We start from the raw sequence: 21,508 nt of genomic DNA, 5'->3' as shown, positions 1-21,508 counted from the left end.
CATATCAATAAAAAATACATTTTTATTTTTATTTTCTTTCCAGTTATACCCTTTTTAAGGGTTATGCTTTAGTATCATTCTTGACACTTGCCCTTGTTAATCTAAGCTCGTGTTTCGAAGATCCCCATTTCATTTCACTAGGAAGCGAGGGAGAAGCGAAAAAAGAGAAAAAATAAATAAAAATACAAAAAAATGGAAAAAGGAGGGAAGGGCGGGGGAAGCGTGCTTCCCAAAAAAACTTGGCGCTTCCCAACGCATTTCAAAAGCACGACGTTTCGCGCTTTCGAAATGCGCTTCGGGAAAGCACGCTTCCCCAATAGGCCAGGCGCTTCCGATAACTCTGATACAAATTGTGTAGAATAATGAATAAATTATACATGATCATCTATTATATGTCTATGCTTTCTTTTCGCTAAACCCTTTTGTTGCGGAGTTCTAGAACAAAACCTTTGATGACAAATTCTATTTTGTTTTAAGTAACTTTGAAAATGGTTAGACATGTACTCTCCTTTCGAATCCGATCTAAGAATAGAAAGGTTGCATAAAAATTGGTTTTTAATCATGATATGAAATTCCTTAAAAAAAGAACACATCGGATTTATGATTTAGAAAATAAATCCATGTATATCTAGTAAAATCATAAGCAAAAATAACATAATAAGAGTAACCTTATTTTTATATGATAGGTGCGGAACCCCATATATCCAAATGTACTAATTTAAAAGGCCGTGTAGAAACAAAAGTTCTTTAAAGAAAGGAAATTGCTTTTATTTTTCAAAAAATGTAATCTTTACAAGATATATCTTTTTCATTATATGTATTTTTCAAAAAAGGAAAAAGAGACATCTTCGAAAAGCTAGGATGCCCAAGTCTCTTATGCCAAGTATCAACACTTTTGTCATGTACAAAATTACAAAATGACTTGGGTGGAAGGGACGAAAAATTCATAAAGTAAAGATCGCCTTTCCTATAGCCTTGCTCAATTAGCTTCCTTGACGGGAGATCCTGCACGATGCAATATTTAAGTGAGAAATAAATTTTGCAACCATGATCGAAAATTTGAGAGATGGAAAAAAGATTTAAATATAATTTTGAAACCACCCTTATTTTTAGAACAAGAAATTTTTTAGAACTTTTTGAGTCAAGTGTTTCAATACTTTCTATTTTCAAAGAAGTTTCATCGGTCGTTGAAACATAAGATGAAGTAGGATTAGTGTAAACTTTGGAAAGAACATTCTTATAAGGTCTTATATGAAAAGAAGCACCCGAATCAAGAATCCACATACCTAGAGGAGATGAGAAAGATGCAATGGCAACACCCAAAGTGGAGGATGATTTGAGAAGTTGTTGATGTGCCTCCGAAATTTGGTTAAGTGCGTCTTTAATATATCCTACATTTTTGCTTGCTTCTTCTTTCTTAGGTGTGATTTCTCCAACGAAAGCAATTTTACCTTTAGGCTTTGAACATACCGGTCTAATATGTCCTAGTTTATTACAATGGTGACAACTAACACCCTTCCTATATCCACTATTATAGTTTGACCCATTACCCATAGTTATTTTGATTTACAAAGTGGGGTAGATTATAGGTTTCTACATTAGAAGCCGGCTTAGTAATGGCCAAAACATCATCATTCTTATTAGTCATGCCAAGATGAGTTTCCTCTTGACATACCTCAACAAGAACATCTTCAAGAGGCATAACTTTGGTTCTATGAAGAAGAGAAGACCTCACTTGTTCAAATTCCGGTCTTAGACCACGAAGGAATTGAAAAAAGTATTCATTCTCAATTTGCTCTTTTGTAATTTCAACATTTTAAGGAGCCACCCATTTAGGCTCAATAAATGTTAATTCATCCCAAAGAGGGGACAAAATGCTAAAATAATCCTGGACACGTCACTTTGCTTAGTGGATCTAATTTTGTCTTGACAAAAATATTGTCTAGCAAGATCCTTTTGGATATACATAACCTTAAGAAAGAACCAAACTTCATTGGCTTTCTAAATTTAGCTATGTTGGCACATATTTTTATGTCAACATTATTCATAAACCATGCCAAAATCTTGGCATTGGTTATTTTGTCAATCCTCTACCTTTATTTGATGTTCATTGATGGTTTTAAGACGATCATCTCCAACGAGAGCTTTCTCAACACCTCTTTCAACCTTGGTGAACTTTAACGATGGTTCAAGAAAAGTTTTCATGACAAAGCCCCAAAGTTTCTTCTCACTAAGATGATTTTCCATGGCCGATACCCACATCAAGTAGTTGGATCTGTAGAAACTGAACCGAGTCCTAGAGAGAGAGAGAGAGAGAGAGAGAGAGAGAGAGAGAGAGAGAGAGAGAGAGAGAGAGACGGCTGCACAGAAAACCTCAGAACTTGATTCGATATTAGGGCCTCTCTATGTTAAATAGAGAGAGGCTTAAAGACATAATTACAATAAAGCCCCATTATAAAACTAAATTACAAATAGCATCTTAATGTAAACTAACTTTACTTAAAACCACCTATTCTCAACACTCCCCCTCAAGCTGGAGCATAGATATCAATCATGCTCAGCTTGTCACAACATTTTGAAAAATTTGGTCTGGCAAGAGGTTTTGTGAACATATCTGCAACTTGGTCTTCCGACTTTAGATATTGGGTAGTGATATGACCCGCTTGAACCATATCCCTTACATAGTGGCAATCAACCTCAATGTGCTTTGTTCTCTCATGAAATACAGGATTGTTCGCTATATATGTTGCAGCTTTGTTATCGCACATCATGGTCATGGGAGAGGAAACCTTCACCTGGAGATCAAGAAGAACAGTACAAAACCACATCAATTCAGCAGCTGTTTGGGCCATAGCCCGATATTCTGATTCTGCACTCGACCTAGAAACCACATTTTGCTTCTTACTTCTCTAAGAGATCAAGTTGTCTCCCAGGAACACACAAAATCCTGTGGTAGATTTTCTATCTACTACAGATCCTGCATAGTCAGCATCAGAATAGGCCACTATATCCAGAGTTCCACCTTTCTTGAACAATAACCCCTTTCCAAGAGAAGATTTTAGATATCTGAGAATCATAATAGCTGCATTCCAGTGTACCTCAGTTGGTTTGTCCATAAACTGACTGACTTTACTTACTGCTAAAGCAATATCCGGCCTGGTCACAGTTACATACAGTAGTTTCCCAACTAGGGAGCGATAGCTTTTGCTATCAACCAGTTTTGACCCTTCTTCAAACAACTGAACTTTATGGTCCATGGGAATATTTGCTGGTTTAGCTCCCAACATTCCTGTTTCCTTTAATAAGTCAAGAACATACTTCCGTTGAGACAAAACCATCCCTTCACTGCTCCTGGCAACTTCTATACCCAGAAAATACCTGAGTGAACCAAGGTCTTTTGTAACAAAGTGTTTTTGAAGATGAGCCTTTGTGGCTTCAATAGCTTTCACATCATCACCTGTAAGAATGATGTCATCCACATATACCACCATAACAACTATGCCAGAGCTAGTTTTCTTTATGAATAGTGTATGATCTGCTGCTGACCTATTAAAGCCAAAGCCTGACATCACTTCAAACAACTTCTGAAACCATGCACGAGGACTTTGTTTCAAGCCATAAATTGCCTTTTTCAATCTACACACCTTCTGACACTCCCCCTCAACCTCGAATCATGGAGGTTGTTGCATGTAAACAGTTTCAGATAGGTCCCCATATAGAAATGCATTTTTCACATCTAATTGGTACAGGTTCCAACCATGTTGCACAACTACTGAGAGAACAAGACGAATGGTACCCATCCGTGCCACAGGAGAAAAAGTTTCGAAGAAATCAATATCATATGTCTGAGTATACCCTTTGGTTTCTTCTTGCATAGCCATCTTCCAGCGAGTATCAAGCTCTGCCTGCTGATAGTTTAGAGGAATAACTTCAGCAGATAAAGCTGAAATAAAAGATTTTATCTGATTTCCAATTCTGACTTCGGAGACAAAATGAGACATGGGATATAAAGTACATTGTCGTGTCCCCTTTCGTAGAGCAATCGGCCTGTTATCATCATCATGAAGATCATTATTGTCAGTAGAACTTACCTCAGGGGAAGAAGAAGATGGAGGCACTTGCGGAGGTGGATCTCTACGCACATATACCAATGGAGGATTATGAAATCTGGAAGAGGATGAAGTGTGGTTCGAGAATGAGGGCACGGATTCCAAGGGAAAAGGAGGTATAGGTAATGGACATGACTCAGCTGGATCAACCTGCAGCGGGGAACCGGTATTAGAGTAATATGGAGTGGATTCCAAGAATGATACATCCGCACTGACATACTCTCGGCGAGAAGTAGGATCATAACATCGATATCCCTTTTGATTTTTGGGGTAACCTATAAATATGCATTTTGTAGCTTGAGCAGCTAATTTATCACGGTCAGGGCCAAGTTTGTGTACAAAACAAACACATCCAAACACTTTGGGCGAGAGGGAGAAGAGAGGGGTATTTGGTTTTAGGATATGAATTGGAATTTGATCACCCACAGAAGAGGAAGGCATGCGGTTGATCAGATAGCAAGCAGTTGTAATTGCATCTCCCCAGTATAACGCAGGAACATTTGATTGGATCATAATGGTCCTGTCAACATCAAGTAGGTGACGATGTTTTCGCTCAGCCACCCCATTTTGTTGAGATGAATAGGCACAGGAAGTTTGGGGTTGGATGCCACTGTCTTGGTAAAATTGTAACAGACTTTTTGATTTAAACTCGAGAGTATTATCAGTGCGAACAATCTTGACACTAGATTCAAACTGAGTTTTTATTTCAAGAATTAAAGATTTGATAATATTTGGAACATCAGATCGTTCCTTTATTAAAAACACCCATGATAACTTAGAGAAATCATCAACAATAACTAAATAGTATCGACACTGAGTCCTAGTAGGAATCTTACTAGGACCCCATACATCTGCATGAAGAAGTTCAAAGACTTTATTACTAGATTGACTCTGACTCGAAGGAAACGAACTTCGATGATGCTTGTCCAGCTGACATGCTTCACACTGAAATGATGTGGTGGAGGGAATCTGAGGAAAGACCGAACGAAGCTTTGACAATGAAGGATGACCAAGACGACGATGCCACTGAACAAGACTAAATGAATGTTCCACTGCAGCATGAACAATACCCATTGGATGATGTAAGTAGTAGATTCTTTTTTCTTCATAGCCTCCACCAATCTTCTTCCCTGTCAGCAAATCCTGAAAATGACAACCCATTGGATCAAATATTACTCTACAGTTTTATTCTTTTACAAGACAACTAACAGAAAGTAAACTTTGAGAAAATTTTGGAGCATAAAGAGCATTTTTCAACTGTAATGAGGAGAATATAGAAATATTTTCCTGACCAACAACCGGGGAGGTACTACCATCGGCTAATGAGACTCCAAGCTGAGCCTTAATATCCTTTAGATCTGAAAAAGCAAGTGAATTTCCACACAAATGTTTGGATGCACCAGAATCAATAATCCACTTACTGTCAGTCGGATGAAGAAGATTTCTGGTTGAATAGGCAACACCAGCAACAGGAGATGTAGAACTCAAAGGACGAAGAGCTATCAGCTCATCATATTCAGCACGACTGAGGGTTATACTACTGTCACTTGCAGAGATACTTTCTTGTGCCTTTGTTGCCTCGAGAGAAGTAGTATTAGCTCTAGGAGCATATGACTTTGATGAAGAGGAGGTTGGTCGGCCATGCTTATCCCAGCAACGATCTTCTAAATGTCCAGATTTTCCACATAATGTACATTGAAGCTTTCCTCTGCCTCCCACACCTCGTCCGCGACTTCGTCCTCTGATGTTCTGAAGATTTCCACGTCCATAACCAGATGAGACAACTAAGGCAGATGACTGAGTCACAGGCTGAGAATGTGGAAGAGATATCGCAAGTCTGCTTAGACGGTTATATGCCTCAACAAGAGTAGGTACATCCGAACCAGTCAATATTTGGACTTTTACAACAGAAAATTCTGAAGATAAACCTGTAAGAAACCTAGCAACCATAGTTTGTTCTTGATGATCTTTTTGTTTCGAACAACAGAGAGGTCTGTGAGCATTAAGTCTTTCAAACGCAGCTTTTACGGAGGCATAGTACTGGGCCAAGGTTTGATCTCCCTGCTGTAAATTGTATATTTCCTGTTCGACTTGTAGGATACGACTCACATTAGTCTCTTGTGAGTATGTATCTCGAAGATTGTCCCACATCTGTTTGGCTGTATTATAATAAATTAAACCATCTGCAATATGGGGTTCAACACTATTCATAATCCATGACATAACTATGTCATTATCTTCATCCCAGGTAACATATTTTCCCACCTTTTCAGTGGGTTCATCTTCCAACAAGATATGTTTTCTACGATGTCCAGATACCGACATCATAAATGTTCTCGACCACCTGGCATAGTTAGTTTCATTTAACCTTACAGACGAACCGTACGAAAATGGATTGGCAAATGCCTTATATTCTCCAATATGTTCCAATTTTGAATCACATTTCGAAGTTTCAGCCATACTTCTGGTTAAAAAAAACTGGACAATCTCCAAACTAAACAGAAAAAAAACCCGTGTTACACTCACACGCCAACTGAAATTCCAATCAGCAGTTGTTCACTCACGAACAACAAAAAACACCCCACGACAGTAGTGAGCAGCAGCCCACAAACAGAAAAATGATTCAGCACGTCAGTGACTCACGACTAACATGACTTCTGCATATGCCGCAGTAAATTTTTTTTCTCATAACAGGGGCAGCTCCCCAGACATATACAGTTTGACACTAAGTCATTCATTTTTTTTCTTCACGAGCAACACCACTACGTGTTGGATTGCTACCCAAAATAAGCAGGAAGTCACGACCTTTTCAGTGGAAACTGTACCAACATCAATCAATCTCCCCACAGCAACAATATCAAGATAAACAAAACAGGGCCTCAACCATATGTAGAATCACCAACAACAATCACATTCTCAACAGATAGTCACGAGACTGACGGCAGGAACTACCACCAAGGCAGTAGGTAGTCACGAGACAATAAAACACGAAACTACGAACCCACAACAAGTATCCACGAACCCACAACACGACCAGATCTGTCATCAGATCAAAAAAAAATTTTACATCGCTGACCTGATCTCTCTATTGATTTCTTTTACTCATTGGATCGGAGTTTGATCACGATCAAGATGGCCTCCACAATCTATTGATTTCTTTTACTCATTGGATCGGAGTTTGATCACGATCAAGATGGCCTCCACGATCGATCGAGCCTTGATCAGACTTGATCACACTCCCACGATCACGCTCCCACGCCGAGCTTTGATCTCACTCGATCACGCTCCCACGTCACAGTCGATCACGCTCCCACGATCGGCGAAGCTTTGATACCATGTAGAAACTGAACCGAGTCCTAGAGAGAGAAGAGAGAGAGAGAGAGAGAGAGAGAGAGAGAGAGAGAGAGAGAGAGAGAGAGAGAGAGGCGGCTGCACAGAAAACCTCAGAACTTGATTCGATATTAGGGCCTCTCTCTATGTTAAATAGAGAGAGGCTTAAAGACATAATTACAATAAAGCCCCATTATAAAACTAAATTACAAATAGCATCTTAATGTAAACTAACTTTACTTAAAACCACCTATTCTCAACAGGATCCATTAAGTTTGAAGGAGAGCTTCACTATTGATTCATGCTCCATGACGAAAAGATAAAGATAAAGATAAAGATAAAGAAAGAGATAACACCTTTGTCACAATTTTCAATCACCACAAGAAATACTTACAAGATCAAGAGAACACACTGATACCGTGTAATGAAGTACATAGAATTACAAATAACAAAGTACAAATTACAAAGCACATACCAGTCCGATAATGGATAATTACAAAGAAGATAGATAAGCACTCAAGTGCATAAACAAAAGTCCACCAAGGGACAATGCCAATAGCTAATAAAAAGTGAATATTATTGAAGAGAGAAGGGAAAAGTAATAAACAACATATGGGGATTACTCCCCTATTTATATACAAAAGGAGAGAGGGAGACCATTGGGAGCTCCCCTTTCATAAAGTCGTTGGGGAGCTCCCAATGACTCTATGAAGTGGGGGCCCCAATGCAAATAAAGGTAAAAAAAGAAAAATAAGAAAAAAAAACAAAATAATTGTTTCTAATAAACAACTATTATTACATGTAAAAAGACAAAAATGCCCTATTGGGCAATTTATTATAATATATATATATATATATATTAACAAGCTTATTTGAAGTAACTTGAGAAAAGGAAATGTTATTGCTCCTTGCTTGATTTGGATGTTCCTAAATTTTGACATGGCCCATTGTAGTGGATGACACTTTTAGTTTATATGCTTCCTACTAGAATTGGGAGCCCCAATGATTATGGTCCATCCATGCATCTGTTCCTACATTTTGTAGTTGGCATGTCACCATGGGAGGGGCTAGGTAATAAAAACCTTACCAGGAAGTTTGTGGGGGAGAAAAGTGTGATACTCATGTCGCTTCAACTCACCATAACCAACAGGAGTGGAAACAAAGGTGGTTTATGCTGTATATTAAGGACAGTACAGGCTCTTCTCAGCCAGATGGCTAAACAAGTATTCATTACTTGGAAAATAATGATGGCATTGTATGCGTCACTGCATAATTACTGTTCTGCAAGCTTTCAAGCATTAATTTAAAGGAAACAAAAGACAATTGTACAAAAATTAGGTGGAAGGGAAACTGGAATTGAAGGAGAAAGGAGGGGAATAAGTAGAAGAAAAAGATTAGTGGGAGAGAAATAAATGTCTAAACCAATCAAAGTTAGTTTCTGTGATTGAAAGCATAATCTATGGAACTGAGTAGAAAATTTTCAGGAAAAAGAGAAAGAAAATGCTTTCGCCTATGAAAGGGCCAATCGAGACATTCAAGAATCAAGAATATACGGCCGCTATCTTAGAATCTTATACTTTGATATCATGATTTGATTATAAATGTGAGATTTTCATGATAAAAGATGTGGCCAAGTGTTGTAAGAAGTGTATATTTTGGTATTATACTATTTTGTGCATTATATTTATATCAAGGGTATTTCTGTCTTTTCTCTTGTTGGGGGGTGGGGTACTGTAGTGTACCCTCATCATCTAGGACTGCAAAATGTCATTTATGTCATTTTCCCTTTTTAGTTTGCTTATGTATCTTATGTACATTATGTGAATGTAAATATGCAGTTTTATAATGTAATGAAGAATCCATTGTTGCACTCACCTTCTTGGAGCCATGAACTGCGATACTGGGAACATGGCAAAGATTAAAAATTCAGATGTTGAATGTACACACTGATGGAACGTACGTCCACCTACTCAAGCAATTCTTACCTTAATTCTGGCATGCATGAGTTTACCAAATAATGTTCAAGATTATCTTTTTGTTAGAATTGACACGAACAACCTGCCAGACTGGATACTGTCCTTTGTTTTCTTATTTGATTTCAAAATGGAAGCAGACAAAACATTTTTGAAGAGGATATGTTATGTTGTCATGATGTTCAACTTCACTTGCCAAAGATGTTTAAATCTGAAAGATACTTGTGGAAGTGTATTCAGCAGCTGCGGGTGGATCTGGTTGGAATTTTAGCATATTTCCAAAGCTATGAAAAACTGGTGATGACTTAAAGCTGGAAGAATCTTGATATTGATTTTTCGGCAATCATTGTACATTGATATATCCCTTCAGCGGGTCCTCCCCCTCTGCTGCTTGTTTGCCTTTCTTGAGTCATGGTTAACGAAACATGAGTAATTTTTGTTCATTTATGAAAATCAAGTCTTGGTGTAAAATTTTATTTCATAACAAAATTAGATGTAGGAAAGGACATAGAGAAAAAATTTGAGAAAAATTAAGAACACTATACAATGGATACTTAACACACAAGGCATGAAAGGCCTAAGTGGGGTTTATCTTTCTGATATTAACTCCTAAAAATTTGTGAAAAAAAGTGTGAACATATTATAGGACTTATCCTTGCTTCTGAATTCTTATATGTAAAACAGGTTGTTAGGTTAAAAAAGATGTCTTAGATAAGCATTACTGCATGTCAGAGGTGTAGTTCATAATTGTGCAGTGGTACTGACCCTATTGCCTAAAAAATTGTTTGCATGGTAGGGATGTAGTTCATGATTCTGCATCAGTAACTTAGAAAATTTCATATTGTCCAGAACTTTGAAAATTGCACTTTTGACAATGTGGATTGAATTAGAAAACCAAACAATTTGTCAGATAATCCCAGAATATGTTATTTATAGTGAAAAATGAAAGAACAGCAACTCTTCTTTCCTCAGGTTTTACATAAAATTCCTATTTGTACATATTTTTATGTAGAAAGTTCAATGAAATTTTAAATTAGAAAAAAAGTAGCAACGCTATAACAAAAAAATGTAAGTGAGTGCATCCTTTCTTTTTTAGCAGTTGTTATTAGTCAGAAGAGTCTCTCTATAAGTTGGGGTCTGTCATGAGTCATGACATAGGTCACATGGGTGCGGGTACGGGTACAGGTGCGACATGGGTGCAGAGCAATTTAAAAAAATTTGGACACGGGGACACAACTATATATATATATATAAAAGACTCGGTCAAGTTGTGCCCATTAGGAGACACGGCTATATATATATATATAACAATAATAAGACTCTGCTATATATATAATATATAAAAAGATCGATTTTTTTAGTTTTTATATGTCTTTTGCTCTAAAAAATGGGCAAAAATAGACTCGGTCAAAGTTGACCAAGTCCAAAATGTGGACAGACTCAGCCCCAGTGCGTTGACCGAGTCCAACACTTGGTTGACCGTGTCCGTGTCCGCACCCGTGTCGGGGCGTGTCGACGCGGGTGCATCGACCTTATAGCCAAGTTCGTGTGACTTAGGTCATAACATAAACCCACAAACCATTCATCAGAATGACTACCTGCATCCTTTCTGTATTGGTTGATTTATCGAAGTCAACCATGTTCTTATCTGATTCAGATTGGATATATTGTATAAGCCAGTTTCAGTCGGCAGTAATCCCAACCTTTTTTCTTGATGGTTGTTTAGCATGGATCCTAATCCCTTTATAGTTGTATCATTGTGCTTCTTTTTCTAATTTTAATATTGTCAATCTAAACAGTGCACAACAAGCAAGGAAGCCTGTTGCAGTTTGAGAAAACTACTGTTGAATCCTTCCTAACATGAATATTTCTTTTTGCCATTATCAGTGATTGGTTCCCCCCACCCCCACTTTTTCCCCTTTTCATGTTTGATTCTTTCTCACACTATAAATGTGATGAAGCAAAACACACACACACACACACACACACACACACACACACATATATATATATATATAATGTAACAATCCTGATAGACCATGATTCTAAAAAAAGGGTGAATGAGACAGAATTGTCCCTGGTATCCCTAATGGGATTGCAGACATAGTATGAACATGATCTAAAGGCCTGTGGCTAGCAGTTTCCTTAACATTCTCCACTGACATGCTTCATCATATGTAGCCTTTTTCTCTCTGTGGGCACTCCCTACAGATTTCTTGGAAGCTTTGAAAGATAGATCTTAACATCTTCACACCTCAAACATGAGCAGAACCATCTTTTGCTTTCTTGCCGAAAATTCCCTATTATCACGTGTTAAATTATCCATTGTTCTAGTTATTGAAGCCCTTTACCTGAATGTTGATTTAATCACATCCATCAGTGATCAAATTTGCTTATTTGTTTTTCCAATTTTGTACAGAGAAGAAGCAGTTGTTACACTAATACACCTGGGTGCTGCGCCAGGTGCATTGGAGGATCCAACAGCAAAATTTCCGGAAGGTCGAACTGCTGCTGATTTAGCTTCTACTAGGGGACATAAAGGCATAGCTGGTTATTTGGCAGAAGCAGATTTGACTAGTCACCTTTCATCAATTTCACTGAGCGGAAGTATAATGGATAATGTTTCTGCAACACTTGCAGTAGAAAAGGCTATTGAAAATGTTGAAAATCAGGGACTTCTCCATTCTCTTGATGGAGACAGTGAGGATGAATTATCTCTGAAGGAATCTCTTGCTGCTGTTAGAAATTCCGCTCAAGCAGCTGCTAGGATCCAGGCTGTGTTTAGGGTTCACTCTTTCCGTCAGAGACAATTAACAGAGAGCAGTAGTGAATCTTTTGATAATCCACGCGACATACATAATTTGGTTAGTGCAAAAATGGCACTTAAAAGGGGCCAGTCAAACAACGCTCTTGAAATTGCAGCAGTCAAGATCCAGCAAAAGTATCGTGGTTGGAAGGCGCGCAAAGATTTTGTGAAGATCCGTGAGCGCATTGTGAAAATCCAGGTTCTCCATTGCAGTCTTTTCAATAAATTTTCAGTAGCTAGCTATATTATGTGAAAGAGGACATGCATGACCTTGACTCTTGAGAAATACCCTTTTCTTTTTTGGATGGTAGCGAGGAATAGTTGCTGAATTTTAATGATCTACTTTCTAGACTGATTGTATTTAAAGTTGTGTTATTAAAATAACAAAAGCAAATGCCCCAATAATAAGAACACTCAAAAAGTTCTATTTTGCCTATACATTGAAAGTGTTATTTGCTTGATATTTATTGATCTCGTTTTTGTCCAGAACGACATCTTATTTGTGTTATCATGAAAAAGCTTCAGCTTGAAATGTGTAATTCTTATTTAATAATTGCTATAGAGCTGCACTTTCCCTTTGTAAAGTGAGAGGATGAAAGCAATGATCTCGTTCCAGAAAAGAGGACAAAAGTATCCTATTACAAAATTTATCATTGTTCTGCTCTTTAAAGGTTCTCTTCAAGTAAGGAAAAAAAGGGACAAGAATCTAGGAAATGGCATCTTTGTGGGTACATGGCATATGCTCTTATGCTTTTAATTGAGGATCCATGAAACCACAGATTTGCTTTCTTTGTATATGTTTAGATGCTTGTGTGCAAGACTGCTTGATATATGTTTAGATCATAGTCACAAATATCGGTATCGGCTATTTCTCGCGATATGATAGGTTTGGTGATAAATCTCGGAAAAATCTTGGGAAAATCTCAGGGCATAAAAAAATAAAGAAATAAATGTAATAACAAAAACAAGAAAATATCATGTTTAGTTAATAAAATACATATATACTAAAAGAAATAAGTAAAAAAGAAAAGCACCTTTAAGATGTAGAAAATAAGTAAAAACAATAACAATAATTGATAATATTGTGATATTATCATGAGAATATCGTGATATTATTTTCGTGATAATATCGCGATATTGTCAATTTGGCGAGATTTTCAAAATATCATGATATTTTACCTATAATATCGTTTGATGAACATAACGCGATAATATCGTGCCATTTTTAAAATATCGCCGATATCTGTCTATGGTTTAGATCATAGTCACCTATTTCGTTCAAGGTATTATCTCGGCGAGGATATTTCTCAGAGAGATTTTCAAAAGTTGAAAAATCTCAGGAAATTCTCGGGAGTTTAAAAAATTGAAAAAAATATATAAATAACAACAAAAAAGCTAAGAAAATAATAAGTTTTGCATTATTTTTCTTCCATAAATATAAAGAAACATGTTTTGAAGGTTTTAAAATATAAAAGAAACAAAAAATAGGAAATGCAAACTTAAAATACAATAAAATAAAAAGTTTTTCCCAAAAATATCATGATAATATTACGATATTTTGTCTTCTGGCTGTATTTTGAAAATATCACGAGATATTCCCTTTAATATCAGCTACCTGAAAATATCAGTATTTCTCGTGATATTTTCAGAATATCGCCGATATTGGTGACAATGGTTTGGATGTTTAGATGGCATTCAAGGTGCTTAGTGTAAACTGAAATTTCTAATCAAATGACATGGTACATTGGTACATGTATTATTGATGCTTAATATCTGAACTATTTTGACTTTAGAGGATGAACTTATATTAAATTTTCATACATGTCATTGCGGCTCGCTTTCAGTACAAAAATATTTCATATATAAAAATCCTTCCCAGTGACAGCTTAGTGATTGGAATGTTAGGAATAGGATACTTTGTTGATGAAAGCTTTATATAAAAAGGTCACTGACATTGTCTAGTAGAACCTTTCTGAAAAGGTTTTTGTCTTGTTTTCTTTTTAAGATACTTCCAATCAAACCGTCTTTCTTTCTTATGCATTTTGGTTCCTTCCCAATCTAGTCTCCTTTTTCTGTCTATTATACCCGCATTTGGGATTCAATTGTGTAGGAGTCCGGTCCAACCTGATCGGTTTTCAACCCATATGGGGAGATTTTGGTTGACATATTCATTGGGACAGGACATGCTTGTTTTTATAGGAATCACTTCTTGGAGCATTTGATTGTGATGCATAGATAGGTTTTTATAAGGTTTCAAAAATCAATGGCCTACCATTTTCAGAAATTTCTGAGGCTTCAAATACCATTTTTTTTTCATCCAAAATGCATGATCCAAGTGTCTATTTCTAGTAAATCAATCATGTTGAACACATCCATGGTGTCAGAATTTAAAAAAAAAACACCATAAATTCAATATCATGTTTCATTTAGCACCATGACTATTTTGTAGGTTTTCATTTCCCTATATAGATATATATTAGTGTCTATGTGTGTTTGTCTCAAGCTATGTCACATGGGTGCGGGTACAGGTGCGGAGCAATTTCAAAAATTTTGGACACGGGGACATGGCTATATATATATATTAATATATATATATATAACAATAATAAGATTGTAAATTTTAAAGCAAAAATAAAAAAATAATTATATTTACATTATATTTCAATTTCAACCAAGGTTATAAAAAATGTGTCATAACCCATATCGGTTGGGCCCAAAATAAGATAGTATTGTATCATAAAAATTTGTATGTTTAAATGAAAATTTAAAAAAAATCCAAGAAAACTCATGAAAAATCTAAAAAAATCATAACACAAGTAACAATGATGGATTGCATAAGATAAAACTATAATATCACATATCAAAACAATTATGTGCTATGAATGGCATGCATAAGACATTGAACATTCAATAATCAAGATAATATGCTATAAATGTCATGCATATCTTTGAAGAAAAATGCAAACTATGAAATAATATGCATGTTAAATAGCGAATCTAAGCTAATAAGTCACAAGATTCATAATAATGTGTGTTTACATAAACAAAAAAATATCATAAAGTATTTTTTCAATACTTTAAAATTTTATATCACCATTTTTTTTCAAAATTTAAACAAAAATGAATTAGATAACATCAATCATGAGTATCATCATCATCTTCCTTTTTCGCAAAAAAACTCCCTAAATCACTCTTAAGCTCTTTAGGAATGAATATGAACTATCTCCAAGGGACCTTGTGTGAGTTTTTTTTTTCTCTAGAACCTGTTTTATGAGAAAGTGAAAAGAAGGGGAGAAGGGAGGTTGCGGCTGTCACGATTTCAATAATGAAATCGTGACCTAAAAACATGCATTTATAATGTTTTGACATACAATGTGGGTCCGGGTCTGGTATAATATCCAGACCCAGAATACAATGTACATTAGGACAAATCTAATATACAAAACACTACTTTTTCACCTCCCCTCAAGTTGATCATGGTCTTGAACCATGAACAACTTGCCTTTAAGCATCCAAAAACGATCTTTTGTCAAGCCTTTTGTAAATATGTCTGCAACTTGTCTTTCAGTATTAACAAATTCAGGCTCGATCTCTTTTTCTTCAACTTTTTGTCTTACAAAATGTTGGTCGATCTCAACATGCTTAGCGCGACTGTGATGTACTGGATTGAATGACATGTTGAGAGCGCTTTGATTCTCACACAGCAAGGTAGATCGAGAGATTGTTTCTCCCACTTCAGTTAGTAAATGTCTGACGCATGTGACTTCGGCAGTAGCGGCAGCCATGGATCTATACTCGGCTTCAGTGCTTGATCTAGCGACAACCTTTTGTTTTCTACTACTCGAAGAGACTAAGTTTCTTCCAATGAAGACACAATATCCTGATGTTGACCTTCGTTTATCGAGATCCCCTGCCCAGTCTGCATCACAATATACAGTAAGTTCACACACATCCTTGCCAGACGACTATAGATAATATATCAACCCATCTCCAATTGTCCCTTTTAGATATTTGAGTATCCTCTTAACCGCCTCCATATGTCCAGTACGTGGTTCATGCATAAACTGAGACACTTGATTGACTGAATAAACAATATGAGGTCGAGTGAATGTGAGATATTGTAACATCCCTGTAACGCTCCAAAAACTTAACTCAGAAACACCGGGATTTCTTTTTTCTTTTTTTTTACATACAGCGGAATCATTTTATAACTCATGGTTAAGTGAATGGATCGGTACAGGTAAAAGATCTTCAAACAATCCACACATCCTTTATTCCACTTTAGTTTAGGAAACTTTACAAAAGTACATTTACAAAGAACGAATCTATGATGAGATATCAGTTACAAGTTGGCCAGGGAACCAGTAGATCAAACAGATATCGAAACCTCTCCTGTAATCGCTTGTGGTGACTACTCATGACCTGAGAATGTTAAAAAAAATAGGAATTAGACTACCACGTCTAAGCAGGAATTTTGTACTGATAGTGCAAGTATATCGTGAATCGAGTGTGTGGTATGAGTGTCATGGTTGAGCTTTAGTGTATATCAAGACATGTAAGCACTATGTAACACAGATCTAAATTCATGTACATGAGTAGGTGAGCAGTTATATACCAATAACAATTATGCCACATCAATAAGCAGATGAGCAATTATATAACAATAACAATTATGCAACATTAATAAGCCCACAATCAATGTAATAACATGTACACTTTCATATAACAATTTAATTACCTCGTATCCACAAAGTAAGAATTTTACTAGTTTACAAGTTGATAATATAAAGCATCTGAAATACAACTTACATATATCTCTTTAGTGTTTCCGCTGGTTGTGACACCTAACTCTTCTAAATGATGTTTAATTATCTTATCCCGTGGGTACACATGGGCACAGGTGACCATCTCAGAAGAGAATGTTCGGGGGTATATTATTTCAGGTATTTTATTAACCCGAACATTCTAACGAAGACTGAATCTCCAAGGAAGCGACCAATAGCCGAGAGAATCTCCCTAAGGGCTCAACTCAAAACAGGATGCATCCCTAACTTCTGCAGAAGACGTGAGACTACTACCTAGGACACATAGGTAGTCCTGGTCCCTAACTCCGAGGATGGGGACCCACGAGCCGCTTCAGGCTCGACACCAAACACAAGTCCTCGAAGTCTTGTACCACCCACCCTCTCCAAGGTAGGTCTCAATTGAGTATTTGGGTTTAATTAATTTAGTTATTTTCCCGAAGTTTAGAACATTTCCACAACTTCTAATCACTTAATCACTGCCATGGCATTAAACCCCATTCTTAGTAATACACACACACTCAAACATTGAGTCCCAAACTTTCATTTGTCACATGTTATGTTCATTATTCACAATATACTAAACATGAATACCCATCATAGGTATGTATCTGTTAAATATAACTCAGCTGCTCTGTTAATAAAAGTATCACATACTCCCACATATTGTTCTAACCAAATTGTCCCAACTAGATATCTTTTCAGGAAAAAAATAACAAATCAACTATCCTAAAATTTGTGTTAAACCATTATTAACAGACAATCGTCCAATATAGATTGCAGTTAGTCAAAAAAAATGTATCGATATGGTTTAAAAGAAACATGACAATTCATGCACAAAGAGGCAATATACTATTGACAACGCTAGTGGAAATCAAACATGAACAGAAACCACTACTCCTAAATATAACCTTGCATGTAGTGTGAAATGATATACAGTTTTAACGTGTTCTTTATAACAGATTTGATCACAGGAGATAAGAAGAGAGAGAGAGAGTGTGAGAAAAAGAGAGAGAGAGAAAAAAAAAATTCATAAATGGCTGGGGCGGCACTGCAATGCTCGACCTCCAAAACCCTAAACATTATAAAGTAAAAACATATACATTTTACAAGAATGCCATTAATGAGATCCTATTTAACATGTGTTGCATATAATATGCGTATGGATCTGGATCCAGATCCATACACATATGCAGACTGTATTCTAACACCCTCCCTCAAGTTGTACGTGATTTTGGAGCATGTACAACTTGCTCTTCAATAGCCAAAATTGACGTCTTGTTAATCCCTTGGTAAACAGGTCTGCCACTTGATCTTTTGTTCGAACATGACGTAGTTCTATCTCCTTCATCTCGACTTTCTGCCGTATGAAATGTTGATCAATCTCAATGTGCTTCGTTCTGCTATGCTGGATAGGATTGTAAAAGTATCTCCACCAAGATACTAATATCAAGACCTTAATATTCTTGGTAATAAACCCACCACGAATGCACAATAAGAACACTTAAGAACACTTGTGCACAAAGGCACAACTCACAAATAACCCACAAATGCACAAAGGCATAAAAACAATGGAATCAATTTATTAAACACTTGGGCTTTGACTCAAAACCATGAGAAAATACAAAGGGGAGAGCCCCTATTTATAACCACAAAAAGGAGCCTTGGAGGGGCTCCACTCATAGACGTTGGAGCCCCTCCAACGGTCACAAATGTGACCGTTGGAGGGGCCCAACGTCTATTTGAGTGGGCCCCCCAAGGTACCTTTTGGTACTAGAATTAAAAGAAAATAAAAAATAAAAATAAAAAGAAAAATAAACTAAATTACAATCACATTCATAAAGTGAATGTGCGTAAAAATAGGGAAAAGACTAAACTACCCCTACGGCTTAAACAAAGAAGAAATATATATTATATATATATATATAAGTAGATACATATATATTAATATATGTATATGTATTACCTTATATATATAAAATATATATATTACATAAAATGATTAGGTACATATTTTAACACCCCCCCTCAAACTTAGGGCAGGATGACCGAGAGTTTGCTAAGAAGAAAGTTGAAGCGCGGTGCACACAAGGCTTTAGTGAAGAAGTCCGCCAATTGATATTCGAACGTGACATGTGGAAGGTCAATGGTTCCTTTGAGATACGCCTCCCGAACATAGTGACAATTCATCTCTATGTGTTTGGTCCGCTCATGAAAAGTGTGGTTTTTAGCAATATAAATCGCACTTTTGTTGTCACAGCAAAGCTTGGTAGGCCCTTCAATATTGATCCCCATGTCTTCCAGCAACTGACGAATCCAAACAATTTTCATGGTAGTAGTTGTCATGGCACGATATTCGGCTTCAGTTGATGATAGAGACACCTTTTGCTGCTTCTTGCATTTCCACGAGATCAACGAGTCTCCTAAGAAAACACAAAAACCAGTGGTGGAGTGATGGTTATTTGGGTCACCTTCCCAATCAGAGTCAGTATAAGCGATTAATTTTAACTCAGAAGAAGAAGACAGAAAAACTTCCTTATTAATAGTGTTCTTTAGGTATCTCACGACACGTAAGATAGCACCCATGTGAACAGAAGTTGGTGCATGCTGAAACTGACTTGCCGTATGCACCGCATGTGAGATATCTGGTCTGGTGATACTTAGGTACATCAACGATCCTACTAGTTGCCTGTAGGGAGTATGATCAGAGAGAGGAACACCATCATCAATCTTCATTTTAGCTCCTACTATATCAGGAGTTTCACAAATTTTATCATCTGTAATACCTGACCTGTCAATAATCTCAGATGAATGCTTAGTTTGAGACAAAAAATATCCTCTATGAGAGTATGCAACCTCAATACCCAAAAAATAAGTTAAGAAACCCAAGTCCGACATTTCAAACTTATCCTTTAAAATGGATTTTATGCTTTTAATCCCTTTAGAGTCGCTCCCAGTTATAAGCATGTCATCCACATAAAGTAGTAGAATAACAATCCCTGCATTAGATTTTCTAACAAACAAAGCAGTATCAATAAAGCAGGATGAAAAACCATTTTCTAACATTACGGAGTTAAACCTATCATACCAAACCTTGGGAGCTTGTTTTAAACCATAAAGTGCTTTCCGAAGACGAAACACTTTCCCTTTAGGAGACTCCATTCCAGGAGGAGCATCCATATATACTTCTTCGTTTAGATCTCCGTTTAAAAACGCATTCTTAACATCCATCTGATAGATGTTCCATTTATTGATTGAGGCAACGGTTATAAGACATCGGACGGTGACCATCCGAGCAACCAGGGCAAAGGTCTCCTCATAATCAATCCCATATTTTTGACCATATCCTTTTGCAACTAAGCGGGCCTTATATCTCTCAAGGGACCCATCACTCTTAGTTTTAACTTTAAACACCCATCTACACCCTATTGCTTTCTTGTCTTTAGGGAGATCTTGAAACTCCCATGTCTTAGCTTTCTTTAGGGCTTCAAGTTCATTATTCATAGCGACTATCCATTCTGGACATTTTCGTGCTTCTTCAAAATCCCTAGGTTCTATGTAAGAGTGAATAGCGCTTAGACAGGCTCTATATTTCGGTGAAAAAGACTCATATGAGATGAACCTAGAAGGCGGTCTTCTTGATCTTTCGGTCCTACGAAGATTTCCTTCACTCGAAGGGGTAGGCTCACTATCATATCTTTCGAGGGCACTTCTAAAAGTATTCCTATCTCTATGAGAGTAGGTTATAGGATCTCTATGCGATTCTTCGTTGATGTGTTGATGAAGTGTTGAGGAATCAGAATGAGTTTCATTATTATTCAAGTCATTTTGATTTGTTTCATCATCACTAGTATCATCATCTTCAGTTAATAAATCAAACAGAAAAGAATAGTCTATATTCTCGTCATTAGTTTCAAGTTTCTCGAAACCACTAACATTTTCCAAGAAGCTTACATTTCTGGAAACATATAGTTTATCACTTTTAATATCATAACAGCGAAAACCTTTATGAGTTTCAGAATAACCAAGAAAGGCACAAGGAATGGCCTTAGGGGAGAGTTTGTCATTTTTATCAGTAAGGACAAAACATTTACATCCAAAAACCCTTAACCTGCTATAATCAGGTTCTTTTTCGTATAATTTTTCAAATGGGGAAATTTTGTTCAAGTTTTTAGATGGAAGTTTGTTTATGAGATAGACAGAAATAAGGGCGGCCTCCGCCCAAAGTTTTTTGGAATATTTTGTGAAATGAGCAAGGTTCGTGTTGTTTCAATAATATGCCTATGTTTTCATTCTGCCAACCCATTTTGTTGGGGAGTTTTAGGACAAGATTTTTGATGGAGAATTCCATAATTTTCAAGATAACTTTTGAATTCATTGGAAAGATATTCGCCACCCGAATCGGATCTAAGAATTTTTAATTTTCCATTGAATTGATTTAAAACCATCATATGAAATGCTTTAAAAGTTGAGAAAACTTCATGTTTA

The 21,508-nt window shown here is 36.5% G+C and overlaps 1 protein-coding gene across 2 annotated transcripts in view; it reads left to right on the top strand.

Annotated features, from left to right (window-relative positions):
- Window positions 1-21,508, top strand: part of LOC149826646 (calmodulin-binding transcription activator 3-like) — a 150,629-nt gene that overhangs the window by 97,413 nt on the left and 31,708 nt on the right. For both annotated transcript variants that reach the window (XM_090018918.1, XM_090018919.1), the window contains exon 11: window positions 11,832-12,417. In XM_090018918.1, coding sequence (XP_089875044.1) covers window positions 11,832-12,417 — 586 coding nt within the window. The remainder of the gene's footprint in view (window positions 1-11,831; window positions 12,418-21,508) is intronic.

Source organism: Nuphar pumila, chromosome 10, assembly GCF_984573655.1.
Source record: "Nuphar pumila chromosome 10, dmNupPumi1.hap1.1, whole genome shotgun sequence".
NCBI lineage: Eukaryota > Viridiplantae > Streptophyta > Magnoliopsida > Nymphaeales > Nymphaeaceae > Nuphar > Nuphar pumila.
The sequence above is the reverse complement of the archived record's forward strand: the minus strand, read 5'-3'. Positions and strand labels throughout refer to the sequence as shown.